We start from the raw sequence: 21,225 nt of genomic DNA on the forward strand, positions 1-21,225 counted from the left end.
ATCATCGGGTGGAGACTTACACATGCTGTTCACTTTACAGAAAAGGACATTAAAAAATCGTCGGCTTCAACAACAATTATTATTTGGTACCGGCATGGAGGGTGATTCGGCATCGACCCGGGTAGCAGAGGCTACGCCAAAGTCTTCATCCCAGCACTCGACATCGCAGGATTCTCCGTTGGTGTCAGTGAGTAGGCTGGCTAAGAAGCCTTCCCCTTCCTTTTCAGGGTCTCAGGTCACTAGTGCAGTGAGTCAAGTCCTGCTGACCTCGAGACGTCCCAAGAAACGCTCCTCTCCAATAGAGGTGAGTGCCTCGTCATCGGCTTCCTCATCTCCGGAGCGTCGAGCGGCACCAAAGGTACCAGTGAAGAAACAAGCGGTACCGGTGCAGTCTTTTGAAGACACAATTGCTTCAGTGGTTAAAGAGCAATTAAGAGAGCAGTTAAGGGAGCAGTTACAATTGCTGCTTCCTGTTATGTCGACACTGGCTCCTCTGGTGCCGGTCCGGTCTAAGCCCATGGTAACGGCATCGACTTTGTCATCGTCTCGATCGGCATCGATGCGAGCAGGGTTTCATACTCCGACGCTGATGAAGAAGGATTCCTCGGTACCGAGTAGACTTTCTTCTGGTGCGGTGTCGGATTCGGCTCGACATCGATCAGCGGTGTCACCAGAGTCAGTGTCGATGTCGCTTAAGTCAGGCAAGTCTGTTAGAAAGACTAAACATGTTGAACCCTCGACACCAGTTTCATCTGTTGAAGGATTCTGATTTGTGGGAGGATTCTGAGGAACCTATTTTGTCTGGAGAAGAGGGTTCCTCGGTTGAGGATGATTCCTCTAAGGGTCCTGCTTCAAAACCTGAGCAGACCTCTTTTACTAAATTTTTGAGAGAGCTGTCAGAGGCACTTACTATTCCTCTTGAATCTGACTCTAAGAAATCTAAAGCGTTTTTAGACGCTTTGGATTTTGATCAGCCTGCAAAGGAGTTTCTCAAGCTTCCCCTACATGACATTCTTAGGGAAACTTATTATAAAAATTTGGAAACTCCTTTAACTGTCCCAGGAGCACTTTATAGAGTAGTTGCTGTTCCTGGCTTTGATAAACCACAATTGCCTCATGAGTCCTTATTGGTGGAATCTACCCTTAAAAAATCTTCAGGGGCCAGTGTGTATGCTTCTGTCCCTCCTGGCAGAGAGGGCAAGACTATGGATCGCTTTGGCAAGCGTTTATTCCAAAATTCTATGCTTGCTAATAGATCTGGCAACTATGCTTTTCATTTTTCCTTTTATCTAAAGCATTTAATTCAGCAGGTATCTGCTTTCCAAAAGTATTTACGTGACAGAAAACTTGCCATTTTTCAACAACATATTGCTTCTTTATTGCAATTAAGAAAATTCTTGGTCCGCTCTGTTTATGACACATTTGAACTTACTTCCAGAGCTACTGCCATGTCTGTTGCTATGAGAAGGTTGGCTTGGCTTCTTCAATAATGGCATATATTGAAGAACTAAGACCAGTACTGGGCAGGCTTGAATGGTCTCTGTCCCTTAAATGGACATTCAGTTGAGGACGGACTGGGGAGGGTTTCGATGGCTGGGATGGTTAAGGCAGGCTGGAGTGATGGAGACTCCAGTAGATGGAACCTAAGCACACTACCGGGGAGATGAGCTTTTTGGGGAGTCCTTGGATTCAACAACTCAGAAGCTTTCAGCACAAGAGACCAGGTGAGACACATTGCTTAAGAACAAGAAAAAGCCTTGACCTTCATGTCCTTATAGACCTCAGAATACCTATCAACGTAGATTTGCTGCAAGACCTCTTCAACAGGCTCAATCTCAACCTAGGAGGCCTAGACAGTCTCAGCAGCAACAACCTCGTCAGCAGCAGCAAAAACAACCAGCTGCTCCACCTAAATCTCAACAGCCATTTTGACCTGTTTTTGAGGAGCATAGCCAATCTTCCCATTTCTCATCCGTTGCCTCAGCCCATAGGGGGTCGTCTTCAGTGGTTCATCAATCGTTGGGAACTCATCACTACAGATCATTGGGTTCTCACCATCATTCGTCAGGGTTACAACCTTCATTTCAAGTCTCTTCCTCCAGACTGCCCTCCAAAAAAGTCTGTTTTGGACCCTGTACAGTCCTTCGTTCTTCTTCAGGAAGTTCAATCTCTTCTTCAATTAAATGCCATCGAAGAAGTTCCTTTCGACCAACAGGGGAAGGGATTTTATTCCCGTTACTTCTTGGTTCCCAAGAAGACGGGAGGACTCAGACCCATACTGGATCTCAGAGCTCTCAACAATTTTCTGGTCAAAGAAAAATTCTGGATGTTGTCGTTAGCTCTCCTGTACCCTCATCTCAATCTCAACGATTGGCTATGCTCCCTAGACCTCAAGGAGGCCTACACACATATTCCTATGCATCCAGCCTCCTGAAGGTACTTGCGGTTTCAGATTTGTCAACAGCATTACCAGTACAAGGTTCTTTCATTCGGGTTGGCTTCCTCTCCCCGAGTCTTCACAAAATACCTGATTGTGGTAGCAGCTTGTCTCCAGTTGCACGATCTCCAGGTTTTTCCTTATCTAGACGATTGGTTGATCAAGGAGACTTCAGCTCCAAGAGCGGCCAAGGCGACAGCTCAAACCGTCTCTTTTCTTCAGCTTCTGGAATTCGAGGACAATTTTCTCAAATCTCATCTAATCCCAACACAGTGTCTTCAATTCATTGGAGCAATTCTGGACACTATGTTGATGAGAGCTTTTCTTCCGCCAGATCGACTTCAGACCCTCATCCGTCTATGTCAACAGTTGTTTCTTCTACAGAACATCTCAGCCAGGCACATGATGGTTCTTCTGGGGCATATGGCTTCTACGGTCCAGGTCACACCTCTGGCCAGGCTTCATCTGCGTACTCCTCAATGGACTCTAGTGTCTCAATGGTCTCAAGCAAGGGATTGTCTTTTGAAGCGCATATTAGTTCCATCGTCTCTTCTGCAATCTCTTCATTGGTGGATGAAATCCTCCAATCTTTCCAGAGGTCTTCTTTTTCATTCACCTCATCAGAAAATCATCACCACAGATGCCTCCCCTTATGCCTGGTGGGCACATATGGACAATCTTCAAACTCAAGGTTTCTGGACTGCTTACGAGAGAAAATTTCACATCAATTTTCTGGAACTCAGAGCGATGTTTTATGCTCTCAAATCTTTTCAGCATCTTCTTTTCCCTCAGGTATTACTCCTTTGCACAGACAATCAAGTAGCGATGTATTACATCAACAAACAGGGAGGCACGGGGTCTCTCTTGTTGTGTCAAGAAGCTCAAAGGATTTGGACTTGGGCGACAGCTCGCAATCTGTTCCTCAAAGCGGTTTATATTCAGGGGGAGAAGAATTCTCTAGCAGACAATCTCAGCAGAATCCTTCAGCCTCACGAATGGATTCTCGAAGCTGTCGCTCTTCAGTCAATTTTCACTCAGTGGGGCACTCCACAGGTGGACTTGTTTGCAGCCCCTCACAATCATCAGCTGCCCCAGTTTTGCTCCAGACTTTACTCTCCTCTCCGTCTGGTGGCAGATGCATTTCTTCTGGATTGGACAGGTCGGTTTCTGTATGCCTTCCCCCTTTTCCTCTCATGCTGAGAACACTGTTCAAACTCAAGCAAGAATCAGCCACCATGATTCTCATTGCTCTACGCTGGCCCAGACAAAATTGGTTTTCCCTTCTACAACTCAGTTCCAGGGAACCCATACCACTTTCAGTGTTTCCTTCTCTACTCACGCAGAATCAGCAGTCCCTTCTACATCCCAATCTGCAATCTCTGCACCTGACAGCTTGGTTTCTCTCAGCTTGAGATCTTCTGAATTACCTCTGTTTCAACCTTTCGTGATATTATTGATGCGTCTAGGAAACCGACCACTCTACAATGTTATCAACAAAAGTGGACTCGGTTTTCTTCCTGGTGTTTACTTCATCATCAACATGATCCTACTTCATTGGCAGTGGAATCAGTGTTGGATTATCTTCTTTTTCTGTCGGATTCTGGTCTTAAATCCACATCCATTAGAGTTCATCTCAGTGCTATTACTGCTTATCATGCTCCAGTACAGGGTAAACCTCTTACTGCTCATCCTCTGGTATCCAGATTTATGAAGGGGCTTTTTAATGTGAAACCACCTCTCAAGCCTCCACCTGTGGGCTGGGATCTTAATGTAGTTTTGTCCAGTTTGATGAAGCCTCCATTTGAACCAATGGACACGGCTCATCTTAAATTTCTTACCTGGAAAGTAGTTTTTCTTATTGCTCTCACCTCTGCCAGGAGGGTCAGTGAGCTACATGCACTGGTAGCGGATCCATCTTTTACTGTTTTTCATCATGATAAGGTGGTTCTCCTTACTCATCCTAAGTTTCTTCCTAAAGTTGTCTCTGACTTTCATCTTAACCAGTCTATTGTTCCTCCAGTGTTTCTTCCAAAACCTCATTCTCTACCTGGGGAACGAGCTTTGCATACTTTAGACTGTAAGCGGGCTTTGGCTTACTATCTGGAGCGCACAAAGCCTCGCAGAGTATCTCCTCAACTTTTTCTTTCTTTTGATCCGAATAAGTTGAGTCGTCCTGATTCCAAGAGGATGATTTCTAATTGGCTTGCTGCCTGTATTTCATTCTGCTATGCTCAGACCGGACTGGCACTGGAGAGTCGGGTCACAGCCCATAAGATTCGAGCTATGGCGGTGTCTGTTGCTTTCCTCAGATCTACTTCAATTGAGGAAATCTGCAAGGCTGCCACTTGGTCCTCAGTTCATACCTTCACTTCTCACTATTGTCTGGATGTTTTTTCCAGACAGGATGGGCACTTTGGCCAATCTGTTTTGCAAAATTTATTTTCTTAATGGCCAACCTCCCCACCGTCCTATTTTGTTAGCTTGGAGGTCACCCATCTGTGAGAATATAGGCCTGCTTGTCCTGGGATAAACCACAGTTACTTACCGTAACAGGTGTTATCCAGGGACAGCAGGCATATATTCTCACATCCCTCCCTCCTCCCCGGGTTGGCTTCTTGGCTGGCTTACCTTAACTGTCGGACCTCCAGCGGGCGGGAAGGCACTCGTGCATGTGCGGTAGGGATTCAAGAACTTTTTAAGTTCTTAAAGTGGTCCGTACCGAGGGCTCTGTAGTGACGTCACCCATCTGTGAGAATATATGCCTGCTGTCCCTGGATAACACCTGTTACAGTAAGTAACTGTGCTTTCTTGTCATTCATTATTAATATTGAAATGTCTCTTCTATGAACATTCCAGCTGCCACCTTAATAAACTGTTTCACTGCTTCAAGATCATCAGATATCATTACCCCAAGATCTGTCCTGCTTAATATATATCAGTTCCTTACCTGCCAGTGTATAATGCATTCCAAATACATGAGACTAAATCCTAAACACCAAATACTCAACCCCTCCTGAAACTGTGGTACATCATTTCTTCTTCTCTTTGCACCCTTGAAGTTGTCCAGTTCTTCAGGTCTTTGTCCTGTGCAGAAAAGCCCCTCTGCAATATTGCTCACAAATATATTGATCAGGATTAATTCCACTTGACAGACTCCAGTAATTACCTTTCTCTCCTCAGAGAATGCCACGTACAAAATGTGATAAAGCTGTAGTACAGAGATTATAGCCTCATTATTTCTACTGGAACTGAAATTCTTGCTTCAGAATTTTCCAAGGGAAAACACATTGGTTTTGAATTGGAAGTTACTAGGGTAACATAGTATTAGATACTTCAGTCATCCAGCCTCATTCTGTACCATATTTCCTCCCACAATATATGCCTGTGATATTTTGCAACTCCTTGGGTTACTAAGATGTTCTGCTTAGCTTGATAAAAATCAAATTACACCTAAAGAGTTTGCCAAACTTCTAACAAATGTCGAATGGATTTCTTTTCCTTGTTGGTCTATGGCAGTTAAACGCAACGCAGCTAACTCAGCTGATGGCAAGTGTCTCTGCAGCTCAGGATAAGAATGGCAAGAAGCAACTTCCAGACTGCATGATGAGTGAGAGTGGCATGGTTCTCACTCCACTGGGCAGGTATCAGGTAAGAGGAAAGCTGTGGTGTGTTCTGAGCAAAGTGCAGTTCTGCAATGGAAGATAGCAGGAAAAGGAAAATTTAGAAATAGGGAAAAGGCCTTGATAGTTGTGTTTTTCCTTCCCTTTTTTTCCTTTGATAAATACTTGTATTGTAATCACTAGTGTTTAAGCCCATTACATTAACGGGTGCTAGAGTAGATGTCTGTCTGGTTTGTTTTTTTTCTTTGTCTCTCTCTCTTCTTGGACGCTGTCTGTCTATCATTCTTTCTGTCTGTCTCTCTCTGGCCCCCCTTTCTGTCTGTCTTTCTGTCTCTGTCTCCCTGGCCCCTGCCTGCCTGTCTCTCCGTGGCCCCCTTCCTATGTCCATAGTGTCCCATCCTATGTCCTTAGTGCCCTCAGCGCCTCCTTCCTATGTCCGGCCCTCAGTTCATCCTTCCTATGTCCTTAGTGCCTCCTTCCTATGTCCTTAGTGCCCCCTTCCTATGTCCTTAGTGCCCTCAGTGCCTCCTTCCTTTCTCTTTATGCCCCTTCCTATGTCCTTAGTGCCCTCAGTACCTTCTATGTCCTTATTGCCCCCTTCCTATATACTTAGTGCCCCTTCCCATGTCCTTAGTACACCTTCCTATATCCTTAGTAGCCCCAGTGCCTCCTTCCCATGTCCTTAGTGCCTCTCAGTGTCTCCGTCCTGTGTCCATAGTGCCCCCAGTGCCTCTTTCCCATGTCCTTATTGCCCCTAGTGCCTCCATCCTGTGTCCTTAGTGCCTCATTGTCTCCGTCCTGTGTCCTTAGTGCCCCCAGTGCCTCCATCCCGTGTCCTTAGTGCCCCCCAGTGTCTCCTTCCCGTGTCCTTAGTGCCCCAGTGCCTCTGTCCTGTGTCCTTAGTGCCCTCAGTGCCTCCTATGTCCTTAGTGCCCCTTCCTATGTCCTTAGTGCCCCCTAGTGCCTCCTTCCTATGTCCCCCTCACTGCCTTCCAGACTTTGTCTCATCCCACCCTCCGAAGCCAGCCTGCCTGCCTCTCTCCCATCCCCCTTTGCAGTATAATCCTTGAGAAGCATGTTTCCATCTCCCCCCCCCCCCCCCCCCCCCCCGCCACTACCGCCACCGTGCAGCCAACCCTCCCAATGCGAGTCGACCGACGGGCCTCCTGCCTCCGGCAGTGTCTGCAGCGCTCTGGGCGCGCTGCTTTTCGGCATTCTGCTGCCCTGATTTCCTCTGCCGCATCTCTGATGATGTCATCAGGGACACGGCAGAGGAAATCGGGGCGGTGGAGGGCCGTGAGGCAGCATGTTTGTAGTGCTACGGATGCTGCTGGAGGTGGGAGGTTTGTGGTCATCTTGCGGTGGGACGGTTAGGTTGGAGGGTCAACGGGAGTTCTGGGGGGGTGGGGCTGGCGATGACGATGAATTACGTTACAGGAAAACAGAACCCTAGGTGCACATGCGCACTCCTACCTGCCATGGACATACGGAACACACAGGTAGGATTGCGCATGCATGCTTAGCATTTTATTATAGTAGATTCCAGATCTTTCACCCCTTTTGCATTTTGTTGGTCATGCTGTGTCTTTTGTTTTGTACTTGCTTTTATCTATCTATAATAATAATAATAATACCTTAAGTAGCGCATGCGCACTACGATTGAAACTCCATGCCACATTAAAACACTTACGTAGTACAATAGAACTGCTGAGCAGGGAAGCATCTCAGCGCACGATATGGTGTCGGTATTCTAGAGACTGAAAAAAAGGATAGGTGGGAGAAAGGGGCTAGAGCTGGGGTCGGTATTGTAAAAAGGGAACATGTTAGAGAACATGTTTCTCTAACATGTTCCCTTTTTACAATACCGACCCCAGCTCTAGCCCCTTTCTCCCACAATGGGGATGTGTGTGAGAAGGAGGCTGCAAAAGGGACATGTGAGAAAAGGGACTGGGGCTGGAGGCTGAAAGAGAAAAGATGGGAGAAGGGGGCTGGAGGGGCTAAAGGGTTTGGAGCTGGGGCTGAAAAAAGGGGACATGTGAGGGAAGGAAGCTTTAAAGGGGGGTTCTTGGGAAAAGAGACCTGATATAGGAGGCTGTTAAAAGAAGACAGTTCGGAGAAAAGGGCTGGAGCTTGGGACTGCAAAATGTGAGTTGTGAGAGAAGGGGCCTGGGTCTGGATTTGGGGGCTGAAAAGGAAGACAGGTATGATAAGGAGACTGAGGCTAGAACTGAGGGCTGGAAGAGCAGGTGAGAAGGAACATAAGAATTGCCGCTGCTGGGTCAGACCAGTGGTCCATCGTGCCAAATAGTCCGCTCATGCGGTGGCCTCCCAGGTCAAAGACCAGCGCTCTAAATGAGTTCAGCCTCACCTGCATACGTTCAGTTTAGCAGGAACTTGTCTTGAATCCCTGGAGGGTGTTTTCCCCTATAAGAGACTCTGGAAGAGCATTCCAGTTTTCTACCACTCTCTTGGTGAAGAAGAACTTCCTTACGTTTGTACGGAATCTATCCCCTTTCAACTGAGAGTGCCCTCTCGTTCTCCCTACCTTAGAGAGGGTGAACAATCTGTCTTTATCTGCTAAGTCTATCCCCTTCAGTATTTTGAATGTTTCTATCATGTCCCCTCTCAGTTTTCTCTTTTCAAGGGAGAAGAGATCCAGTTTCTCCAATCTCTCACTGTACGGCAACTCCTCCAGCCCCTTAACCATTTTAGTCGCTCTTCTCTGGACCCTTTCGAGTAGTACGTGTCCTTCTTCATGTATGGTGACCAGTGCTGGACGCAGTACTCCAGGTGAGGGCGTACCATGGCCCAGTACAGCAGCATGATAACCTTCTCCGATCTAGATCGGAGAAGGCATTCTATTTGCCCTTTTCTCCGCCACCGCACATTGCGCGGACAGCTTCATCAACTTGTCGATCAGAACTCCAAAGTCTCTTTCCTGGGAGGTCTCTCCAAGTACCGCCCCGATCATCCTTAATTCGTGCATGAGATTTTTGTTCCCGACATACATCACTTTACACTTATCTACGTTGAACCTCATTTGCCATGTCGATGCCCATTTCTCGAGCTTGATTATGTCACATTGCGGATCTTCGCAATCCCCCTGTGTCTTCACTACTCTGAATAACGTCGTATCGTCTGCAAATTTAATCACCTCACTCGTCATACTAATGTCCAGATCGTTAAGGGGTTAGGGTTGGGGGCTATAAAAAGGGAATATGTGAGAGAAGGGAGGTGGAGAAGGGGGCTACAAAAGGGGTCATGTGAGATAAAAGGACTGGGACTAAAGCTGGGGGCTAAAAAGGGGGCATGTGAGAGAAAAGGGCTGAAGATAGGAGCTGGAAGAATAAGTGAAGATGCAGAAGCAAAGGTTGATGGGGAAAGGGGGGAATGGAGAGGGAGTTCTATGGAGGTGAAGGACAGAGAAAGGGGACAGATTTTTAAGTTGGTGGAAATAGGGAAGGTAAAAGGGGAAATGGGAGCCTGACATAAGACATAAGAAGAATAGCTATACTGGATCAGACAAATCTATTCTAGCACCCGTTAATGTAACAGGCTTAAACATTAGTTATTTTATATAACCACTTCACCTCCCCTCCCCTTATTTTATTGTAAACTTCTTAGACTAAACTTCTGTCTTTTTGTATCTATCTGTATTCTCTTTCTTTTCATCTCTGTATTCATTATGTTGGAAGTATTTGGAAAGGAATGGAGAATATTATTTTGCAATGTATTGGTTACAGGTTTGAACACAATTTGAATACCACGTGTAGTTCTTGTTAGCTCATATCAGGAAGGATGTAGAAAAACTAGAAAAATTCAAAGAAGGACAATGATATTGATAAAGGGGATGGATAGAGCACCTCCTGTATAAAGAGAGGCAAAACAGATTAGGGCCGGCGGCAGTAGGAAATGGGAAAGGTTTATGCTTATCCTTTGTTCCCCCGACCTTGATAAAGACAGACGAAACGCATCGGGAAGGGGAACCTATAAGGATTAAAAGATAAGTTATTATGTTTTAAAAGATTTAACAAGATTAAATAAATGAACTAAATGAAATAAAATAAACAAGTTATAAAATAAAGTTACAAGTTATAAGAACTAAAGAGTGACAAATCACCGGGCCCGGACGGCATCCACCCAAGGGTACTAAAAGAACTGAGAAACGAAATAGCAGAGACACTTCGCCAAATATGTAACCTCTCCCTAAAAACTGGGGAGATTCCAGAGGACTGGAAAATAGCAAATGTCACGCCCATCTTTAAAAAGGGATCAAGGGGTGACCCGGGAAACTACAGGCCTGTGAGCTTGACCTCGGTTCCGGGAAAGATGATGGAAGCAATGGTAAAGGACACAATCTGCGAACACATAGAAAACAATGGACAACTGAAGTCGAGCCAGCATGGCTTCTGCCAGGGAAGGTCATGCCTCACGAACTTGCTGTACTTCTTTGAGGGAATAAACAGCCAGATGGATAAGGGGGAATCCATAGACATCATTTACCTTGACTTCCAAAAAGCCTTCGACAAGGTACCTCACGAACGGCTACTTAAAAAGCTGTGGAACCACGGGGTGCAAGGGGATATCCACCGATGGATCAAACACTGGTTGGCAGGCAGGAAACAGAGGGTTGGAGTAAAGGGCCAATACTCAGACTGGCAATGGGTCACGAGCGGAGTTCCACAGGGGTCGGTGCTGGGACCTCTACTATTCAATATATTTATTAACGATCTGGAGACGGGGACAAAATGTGAGGTTATCAAATTTGCTGATGACACCAAACTCTGCAGCAGGGTTAGAAACACGGAAGACTGTGAAGACCTGCAAAGGGACCTAACGAGATTGGAAGACTGGGCAAAAAAGTGGCAAATGAGTTTTAACGTGGAGAAATGCAAGGTCATGCATGTAGGGAAAAAGAACCCGATGTTCAGCTACAAAATGGGGGGAACACTTCTAGGGGTGAGTAACCTTGAGAGGGACCTGGGGGTGATGGTCGACACATCACTGAAACCATCGGTGCAGTGTGCGACAGCTTCAAAGAAGGCAAACAGAATGCTGGGCATCATCAAAAAAGGTATCACAACCAGGACGAAGGAAGTCATCATGCCGCTGTATCGCGCAATGGTGCGCCCGCACCTGGAGTACTGTGTTCAATACTGGTCGCCGTACCTAAAGAAGGACATGGCGGTACTAGAGGGAGTGCAGAGGAGAGCGACTAAACTGATAAAAGGTATGGAAAATTTTTCATACGCTGACAGGTTAAAAATGCTGGGGCTGTTCTCCCTGGAGAAAAGGAGACTTAGAGGGGACATGATAGAAACCTTCAAAATCCTAAAGGGCATAGAGAAAGTGAATAGGGACAGATTCTTCAAACTGAGGGGAGCCACAAACACTAGGGGCCACTCGGAGAAATTGAAGGGGGATAGGTTTAGAACAAATGCTAGGAAGTTCTTTTTTACCCAGAGGGTGGTGGACACATGGAACGCGCTTCCGGAGGATGTGATAGGCCAGAAATCTGTACAGAGGTTCAAGGAGGGTTTGGATAGGTTCCTGAAGGAAAAGGGGATAGAGGGGTACAGATAGAACTTGAGGTAGGTTAAAGAAATGGTCAGAAACCACTTCACAGGTCGCGGACCTGATGGGCCGCCGCGGGAGCGGACCGCTGGGCAGGATGGACCTCTGGTCTGACCCAGTGGAGGCAACTTCTTATGTTCTTATGTTCTTAACTGTGAAGGGAATAATGAAGAGTACCACTGCTACCATTTTCGTTTCAAATAGTGGAATCTGAACTCCCATATAGCAAAATAATTTTCTGACTGTTTAATTATTGGAAGAGTTTTCACGACACTAGTGAATCAGAAAAGTTTGGTAGATTTCTGATGATCTGCATTTGATTTAACAATGTTGAATAATTTTGTCATCTGCAGATCTGACCATTTCAATTGTTTCCATGTCTAGATCTTTCATAAAGTTTTTATGAGAAACCTGTTATATTTCAAATAGCAAAGCTTTGAACTATACTCCCAGTAGAAGTTAGGTGATGTTCTTATATTCATATTCTTAAATTGTTGAAGTCATATATGTTCTCAAAATTAAGAGTAATTTTTTTGTTTGAGTTCTTTTCTTATGCTGTTAACCTGCTCTGAACTTAAATTTAGGGATAGAGCAGGCTATAAATACCCATCATCATAAATGTTAAAAAAGCACCAGTCATGCTATAGATTTATGTGGCTCTCCATTATTCACTTTCTCCAATGCAAAATCTGTCTATTTAACTTCACTCTGTTTTCTTTATCTCAATCCACAAGACTGCATTGCTTCCTATTCTAGTATGCACATCTGATGTTCCTATCAAACGTATTCATCAGGATCAGAGTCAGTTCACTCTTCAAACCATTAACACACAATTCTCTTCTGAATGCAGATCATCAATGGCTTGCGCAGGTTTGAGATTGAATATCAAGGTGACCCTGAGCTTCAGCCAATCCGAAGCTATGAGAATGCCATGCTGGTGCGCTGGCTCTTCCGTTTCTCATCAGCAATCAATGAAAGGGTAAGATCCCATCCCTTTTCTGAAGATCCTACTGTCTAGTCAAGATGCAGATACAAAATTAATTTCAGGAAATATAGTCCTGAGTCTTAATATACCACCCTTCAATGCATTACAGGGCAAACAATTAAATTCAAGCAGGCTAAAATAATAGAGAACAAGGTTTAAAATGTAAAAACAATGTCAAAGGGGGTTTTTAGGCAGCATTTGAATATGGCCAGAGGGCAGCATGACACACTGACTCAGGAAGACTGTTCAGGGTTTTTGGAGCAATGAAGTGGAAAGTGTGGAAGTGAACAAAGATAAAAGCAGGTGGGAGTGAATTGTTGAAGGCGTAATATTTCTCTGTTCTGGTAATGGGTGAGTTCAGGAGGCAAGGCACTATACTAACTGCACCTCTACTATGTCTTCACTGTGGAGAGGACTCATGCCTTCAGAGGCTGTGAGCCCTCACACAAGTCAGTGCAGGTTCAGTTAAATTGTTCTGAACCTGGGTTGGGTGGGAGGGGAGCAGAGGAGCAATACTTTCAGGATAGTCGATGATAGGAATACCATTGCTCTAAAAAAACACACACAGATTTATACTTCAATAAATAAGTACACTATAATGAAACTAGTCTTATAGCCCGTTACATTAACGGGTGCTAGAATATATGTGTATGTGTCTCTCTTTATTTCTTTCTCTCTCTCTCTCTCCTTAGCCGCTTTCTTTCTTTCTTTTTCCTTGGCTGTCCATCACCACCCCTTGCCTGCTCCCCCTGTCCATTCTCCCTTTCTTTTACCTCCCCTGTGTCCACCACCACCCCTTCACAGTTCTCCTTATGCAGCAGCAGCCCTTCTCCCTTTGTTTTACCTCCCCCCTGTCTAGCAGCACCTTCCTTCTCCCCCTGTCCAACATTAGGCCTCTGTTCCTTTTTCTTCACCCCCCCTGTCCATCAGCACCTCTTTCCTTCTCCCCCTGTCCAGCAGTAAGCGTCCCTTCCTTTTTCTCCCCCCCCCCCTCCTCCTTCTTATCCCTATGATACACTTACCTTGCTCTGCCCCTGATCAGAGGCTCCCGACAGCCGCCCAGTTACACCCATTGGAAAAGTTCCCTCTGCGGCATCCCGCACCCCTCCTGATGCGACTCCCGCTGTCTTTCTTTCTGTCTGTCTCTGTCCCCCTTTGTCTGTTTGTCTTTCTGTATATCTCCCTGCCCCTGTGTCTTTATTCTTTTCTTTCTGTCTCCCTTCCTCCCTCTGTCTGTCTGTCCGAAGCAGCATTCCCTCCCCCTCCATTTCCCTCCCCCCACACCAGTTCCCTGTGGAGCAGCATTAGCGTTTCCCTCCATTTCCCTCCCCCCACACCAGTTCCCTGTGCACCTGCCCCTGTGTCTTTCTTCTTGTCTTTCTGTCTCCCTTCCTCCCTCTGTCTGTCTGTACAAAGCAGCATTCCCTCCCCCTTCCATTTCCCTCCCCCACACCAGTTCCCTGTGGAGCAGCATTAGCGTTTCCTCTACCCCCTTTCCCTTCCCACAGTTGCAACTACAAATGCGGGCCGAGTCCTTTGCCGCCCCCCCCCTTCCCTTCCCGCGGGCCCAACTACACATGGCGATTCAAGCAGCGTGTGCAGCAGTCTTCACACGCTGCTCCGGTTCCTTCTACTGCCCTGATTTACTCTGGCACGTCCAGAGCAAATCAGGGCAGTAGAAGGGCCCGAAGCAGCGTGTGAAGACTGCTGCACACGCTGCTTAAATTGCCAGTTGGGCCCGCAGTAAGGGAAGAGGGGGGGCGGCAAATGTCTCGGGCAGCGAAAAGTTGCTGGGTTCCTCAGTGGGGGCGCTGAGTGGCCGCGATCCCTCTCCTTCCAGAACCCCCCCCCCCCCCGGAGGAACGGAGATCGAGTTGCCGCCATTTTGAAGATCGTTCTGCCCTGCTCCTTGCCTTAGTATATTTTTAAGTTGAAAGACACGGTGGCGGCGGCTCCTCTCAAGATCCCAGACTGCATTGGACTTCCGACGCAGGTGGGGATCCTGAGAGGAGCCACTGCCTCGTCTTTCAACTTAAAAATATAGTAAGGCAAGGAGAACAGCAGAGTCTGGTGCAGTTCGAGAGAGGAGCTGGTACCATGCAGAGTGAGAGGCGGGGGTGAGGAAGGCCGCCACAGTTGTGTAACTTTTTTTTTTTATTTGAAAGCCGCAGAGGGGGCCGCGCATGCGCACTCGTGTTTCTGCAACGGATCAGGGAACACGACTTTTGAGTGCACATGCGCGGCCTAGCATTTTATTATATTAGATATGGTGAAAGGTGATGAGAACATGCCATTCTGGGTCAGATCAATAGTCTATCTAGCTCAGTATCCTGTTTCCCATAGTGGCCAATCCAGGTCAATTCTATTCTGGTTGGCCCAGGCGCCTCAGGCCCCAATCTGGCCCTATTCCTGTGCTGGCTGGCCTGCCGGACAGGCGGGCTTGGCACCCATCCGTCCAGCCAACATTTTTTGAGATACAGGGTTGGGGGGGTTGGTGGGGGGGTCACAGGTCAGCGGGGGAGGCGGATCAGGGGTTCGGGGGGGCGGTCGTTGGGGGGGTTGCATCGAGGGCAGGAGGGCCTGGGATCCCTCCTGCCCATATTTTAGTGGGTGGTGGGGGTTAGAGGGGTTCACGGGCCAGGAGGGCTTGGGTTCCCTCCTGGCCGGATCTTGTGGTTGGGAGGAGGGGGGAGATCGCCAGGCCAGGAGGGCTTGGGCTCCCTCCTGCCCTGATCATTGAGGGGGGAAGGGTGGATCACGGCAGGGGAGATGAGCCATCTCTCCTACCGCGATCATTGCTGTAGGGGGGTAGGCAGGTTGCTGGGGCCGCTGAGCTGATCGCAGCAGCCACGATCAGCTCAGCGGCCCCTTTTCGGCACTTATACCTGTTTTGACTTGTCTAAGTCAAAACGTATAAGTGCCGACTAGGCAACCTGCCTAAAGTTTTGGTTGTACCTGCTGCACGCCTAGGTCTAGGTCGGCCCACCTCCCGCCCTTTCCCCTCCTCTAAAAACGCCTCTTTTCTCTCTGTGCGTTTAGAGGCAGGGGAAAGGCCTAAGCTGGTTTTAGATACGTCGAAAACCAGCTTTGATTATGGGTACTTGGATGATCAGGCTTTTTGATCATCCAAGTAGCCATTTAGGCCACTTTTTAGACTTTTTTTTTTTTTTAATTATGAGCCCCTATGTATTTTTGATTAGGAGCAGTTTACCATTATTTGTATGGTGTCTTGTTTTTATAGTTCTAATAAAGTATCTCTTTGAAATTTAAAAAAATATTTAACTCTTTTCAATAAAAAGGGCTTTTCAATTCTGAAATCTTGAGATCCTAACACATGATTCAGTGATAAATGTGGTCTCATCTCTCAAAGCTTTGTTCTAGTTTTTTTTTTTTCAAAAAGCTCTAGCAAATTAGTTATTTTTGCTCTTTCAGTGTTTCAGCACTTTAATCATTCCTTTTGTGTGAGATAATTTTAAGGCTCCTTGGAATTCAGTGAGAGAAACTCTAGAGCTAGTAACATACTGGCTTGAAAGCATGTTTGCGCTTCCAATTGTGTGTTCTCTAATATTGGGCTTTTCTTTTTATAGTTTGCAGGTAAGATGCAAGCTCTCTGCTCCAGGCAAGACTTTCTTGGCAGCTTTTGTCGGTATCATTTGGTCAGCCCCTTCTTGACAGAAAAGAGCAGGCAGAGTCCAGTGGTGTGCCAGAATTTGACAGTAATTCAGAAACCCAGGATCCACCTTCGATTTCTGGCCAGCTATCGGACACTGCTGTCTTTGTTTCTCATCTTCTTCGTTATGTCCTTGTTCTCTGTTGGACCTGTGAGCTGCACGTTCTGCATTCTCTTTGGCTACCTTTCTTATTCTGTAATAATGACTCTGTTCACTGAGAAATGGAGGCCCCATCAACACTGATCACTTTTTATAAAATGCACTGTACATTCATGGGCAAAGGAAATAGTTTTGTATTATTTTAAGATGAAAAGGTTCCAGCTGTTCCTTTAAAGAATTCATTAATTAATCCTTTATGTAAAAATGGAGATTTAATTTTGTACATCATACATAATAATGGAGGATACCGATTCTTAAATATGTTATGAGAACAACACTGATGAGATTTTTCTTACATAGATTCAGATTTTTTTTAGGACTGGCTGATGTGAAGTCAATGTTTGGGTTTTGGGGTGGGGGAGGGGGTTCTTGCTCTTCAGGCCTTTTGTAAAGCTCAGAACATCCTGTCTCCTCTTTTTAATATCTGGTTATATATATAAATTGAATGACTCTTGCTTGACTTTGTGCTGCTAATGTACAAAAGTATCTAAAGGAATAATTACCAATCTGACTGGTTTTGTAAGATAGATTTCTGGGGATGGGGAAGCAGTTATTTTCCTATGTGTTTAACTCTATGATTTTGAAATGGAGTAGCAGCGCTCGGAGCTGTTGTACCAAGTCTGCAATATACAGGATTTAGGTGACAAAACCTCAGCAGAGATGCCACTTTTTGAAGGACAGTACCATGATGGAGAGGACCTTTCAGCTGTGTGCGAGTTCTGTGATGTAAGTGTGATTTCCGCTGTACCATGGTACGTTCCAGTTCCCATAGCAACGATGAGTGAGTCCAGATTCTCTTGCCATTATTTCTTTCTCAGCTAGGGCCTGGAGCACCCTGAGCCAGTAACGGGTGGGGAAGAACCCTGCAGCCGAGACCCAGTAAAAGGGGCAAGAGCTCTGCTGCTGGCAAAACCCGGTAAAAGCAGAAGTGGAATAGGAAGACCATGCCAGCAAGACTTGCAGGGGAAGGGAGAACTGCTGCCACGGAGACCCTGTGATGGGAGGGGTGAGACTGCTGCCACTACAAGAGGCCTAGTAAAGAGGGAAGGGAGAGGGAGAGACCTACTGCCACCAAGATCCAGTAAGGGGGCAAGGGAGATTGCTTGCTGAGACCTGGTAAGGAAGGTTGGGGAAGGGGGAATCTCCATTATCAAATTAAATTATTCAAAGCTCCATTTTCCCCAACAGTCTCTTTTCAGTGGTGGCAAACAGCAGGTGCTCAGAGGAATTATATGAGAAGAAGGCCATGTATAGAAGGGTGACTTGGTCCATCTTCTGTCAGACTGTGTTTCCAGCAGTAATGGGTTAAGGTTACACAGAACTTCAGATGATGTCTCTTATTACATTAGCTTAAATGTATTTCCTTTTCATCACGCTAGACCACTCCAAACCAGTGGTTTGTGTCCCCCTATCAGTAGATGATAGAGATACTGAACTCTTCTAGTAACATATCAGTATATATGCTGGTGCAGTCTGGAATCCCTCAAACAGATAATTCAGTTTGGACTGGTGCAGCAGGATTTTTACAGGTAGGCCTGACACTCATAACCTGTGTCCCTTGTGGTTGAGTCTTTATGACCAATGCAGCTCCTGGGATTGGGACAACAGTCCTTACCCCATTTGAGTCCACAAGAGTCTGACCTACAGCTCTAACCGTAGCCCATAGGTTCTCGGCAAGACTTGCAGACAAGGATCTCCATGGAGCCCTTGCCAATAGGGAGAAATGAGGGTAGGTCTCTCCTCCTTCCAGTGCACCTCTGCAGTATTTCAAATTGCTTTATTCTCCGGAGACAGGCAAGGGATATGCAGCCCCATTTGATTGGTTAAGTCTCTGACTGAGCCAATGATGTCAGTACTCTCTCCCATAGCTATAGTAAGCTTTTGAGCTTACTGAGCATGTGCAGGGTCGCCTACTCCTCGAGCCCCCTCCCCTCCTTCTGTCAGTTTTTTTCTGACCCGCTCCTTAACAGTCGCGGCTCTCACTCTCTCCCTCCCTCTTCAGAGAAAAACATATCAAAAATTAAAGACTTTTTAGTTAGAAATTGTTAGCTTTCTTGCCCTTAGGGCAGTTTAAAAAAAACCAACAAACAAAGTATCAATAGAGTAAATTCCTGACCTGTATTAACAACTCTTCACTGACAGGAAAACTGATTCTTCAAACCATCAAAATTTACCTATGACAGTTAACTGCAAGTATTTTGACTTTACAATCAATCGTAAAAAAAAAAAAAATTAATTAAACAGAGTGAATTCTCCACCTATCATAACGGGCATTCCATGACAGGAGCACTGCCTCTTCAAACAGCCACTTTTTTATGGTGCCAGCTAGCACAAGTCAGTTTTTCACTTTAATTCAAAAGAAAAAAAAAAAATAGAAAAATCCAAGAACTGCCAGCAGCCGTTTTCTTATTAGCATGGGTCTGTTTCTCCTCACAGACTTATCAGCCACATCTGTCACAGATTGGTACTAGGACCAGGAACCATTGCTTACCATGTCTGCGCCCCTGGCTGTGAAAGCCAGCACGGAAAACTATGAAAGCTGCACTCTATGGCTCCCTCCCCTCGGGGCCCTGCTTTGGTTCCGGCGGGGGAGGGCAGCATTAACCTGCCTACGCTGATAAATCTGAAAGACTCAGCATAGGTGGTACCAAAAAAGAAATCAGAACAGAAGAAAGCCCCGGCGGTACAGAGGTTAAACACTCCCTCTCCACTGCCGGTGGCTTCACGGGCGTATCCCTCAAAACAGTTAGCAGGGGCCAGGCCTTCACTGCCGGTTTCATTGCAGAGTGTGGGGCCAAGGGATGGCCCCACATTCTTCTCCCCTGCTCTCAGTGATCTGCAATTGACCCTGGGATCTTAGCAGAGAAAGAGTTCATCTAAAAGTAAGAGAGTTGCTTCTCAGCTGCAAGAAGAAATACCACAGGTACTTCCTAAACAACTTGCTTTGTCTCCTTCAGTCTCAGGCTCTCCTGCTTTTCAGTCTCTTTTCAATCTCTTTCAGCAATTTATGCAGTATAGTGCAGGGCTTTTTCAAGCTTCAGCCCCTTTGCCTCCTATTCCAATGTTAAAGCCTCAGCAATGTCAGGGCTGTGTAAAGCTTCCTCCCTCATCAGCTGTAGTTGACATGGTCCTAGTAGCGGATTGGGGTCCTCAAACTCCTCTATGTTCCTCTCCATCTCAAAGTCCTTCGTCTCCCAGGGACTGGATTGACCAACAGGAACCTGTCATTATAGACTCTGATGAACCTGACCTGCCAGGCAGTCACAGAAGAGCACTCCTACCCTAAGTTTTTACAAAAGGTATCTTCTCTTCTAAGTCTCCATCCAGATGCAACTCCTTCAGGTGGCAATGATTTTCAAACTATTCTTCAATCCTGTAAGTCCCCAGTAAAGGAGCTCATAGCCTTACCAGTGCACCAGATCTACAATTTAGTAATTGGCAAAAACCATGGTCAATATCCATGGCTTCCAAGCGCCTGGAGATCAAATACAAGGTGCAAAAACCCCTGGGCATGATTCCCTTCAACTGCCTCACCATTCTATGGTTTCAGAGTCGGCCATTAAAAAGGGTAAGGTTTCCAGATCCATAACTAATGCTCCTCCGGGTAAGGATTGTCATCTCTTAGAATCTACAGAAGGCAAGGTCTACCAGGGTGCTATGCTCTCTGCCAGAATTATGGCCCATCAGCTCCAGATTTTACTTTTTCAGCACTCAATCTTACAACAGCTGGAATCAGCTTCACCTGAGTCCATTCCCAATTTACAGGTGGCTCTTCAGGAATCCACTTGCCATTTAATTAAAATAAACTACGACGCCTATGACATGATCACCAGGCAACAGCTGTGGCCATAGCTGCCAGATGCACTACATGGCTGATGGCATCAAATCTTAGGGAAGATCTTCATGATAGGCTGGCGGATGCTCCTTGTTTTGGAGACAGCCGTTTTTGCGCAAAGGTGAAAGACACCATTTCTCAACTGAAGGAGGATTCCTCAGCCAGCCAAGAACTTTCGGCTACTCCCTCAGATCAGTCTAACCAATTTTGTCGCCCTTCTTCTAATTATCCCTACAGAAGAACATATCAACCACAACAGTTCTTTCAGCAAGGAGAAGTTTTCACCTTATGCCAGAGCTCCTTTGCAACGTGCGCAGACATCTCAGTATGCACCTAGATAGCGTCCTCAGGGCGGTAATCAGCAGGCCATCTCTCAACTCCAGACACTCAAGCCTGCTCATAGTTTCAGCAGACAATGCACATCTCATTCTCATTGCACTCAGGTGGCCCAGACAAGTCTAGTTTCCACTGCTTCTGGATCTACTAGATGCACCCCCGGTACCCTTGGGCAACCATCCATCTCTTCTATCTCAACACGATGGCCAGCTGCTACATCCTAATCTCTGCAGTCTGATTCTCATGGTATGGAAATTGAGAGCTCACTCCTAACTGATCTTCCACTTTCCCAATCTGTGAATACAGTCCTTCTTGCAGCACGACAACCTTCTACGCAGAAATCATATGCAGCAAACTGGAAACATTTTTCAATATGGGCTCAGGATCATGGCTTACAACTGTTCCATTGCCCGCTGGACCATTTCTTCACATATATCCTGCATTTATCTGATTCAAGACTCAAAATGAATTCTGTCAGACTTCATTTATCAACAATTTCAGCATACCATTCGTTGGTCAACAGTAAACCAATCTCACAACACCTTTCATGGCACGGTTCCTGAGGGGTCTCAACAATCTTAGACCTCCATTGAAAAACCCTACTCCAT

The 21,225-nt window shown here is 46.2% G+C and overlaps 1 protein-coding gene across 5 annotated transcripts in view; it reads left to right on the plus strand.

The window, feature by feature from the left end:
- The window catches only part of SMPD4 (sphingomyelin phosphodiesterase 4), a 76,115-nt gene extending 59,215 nt beyond the window's left edge, over positions 1-16,900 (plus strand). For all 5 annotated transcript variants that reach the window (XM_033956565.1, XM_033956564.1, XM_033956563.1 and 2 more), the window contains 3 exons: positions 5,954-6,085; positions 12,482-12,610; positions 16,204-16,900. In XM_033956565.1, the coding sequence (XP_033812456.1) occupies positions 5,954-6,085; positions 12,482-12,610; positions 16,204-16,530 (588 nt within the window). In that variant the 3' untranslated portion in view covers positions 16,531-16,900. The remainder of the gene's footprint in view (positions 1-5,953; positions 6,086-12,481; positions 12,611-16,203) is intronic.
- The last annotated feature ends 4,325 nt before the right edge of the window (positions 16,901-21,225 follow it).

This window comes from Geotrypetes seraphini, chromosome 8 (genome assembly GCF_902459505.1).
Source record: "Geotrypetes seraphini chromosome 8, aGeoSer1.1, whole genome shotgun sequence".
Taxonomy (NCBI): Eukaryota; Metazoa; Chordata; class Amphibia; order Gymnophiona; family Dermophiidae; genus Geotrypetes; species Geotrypetes seraphini.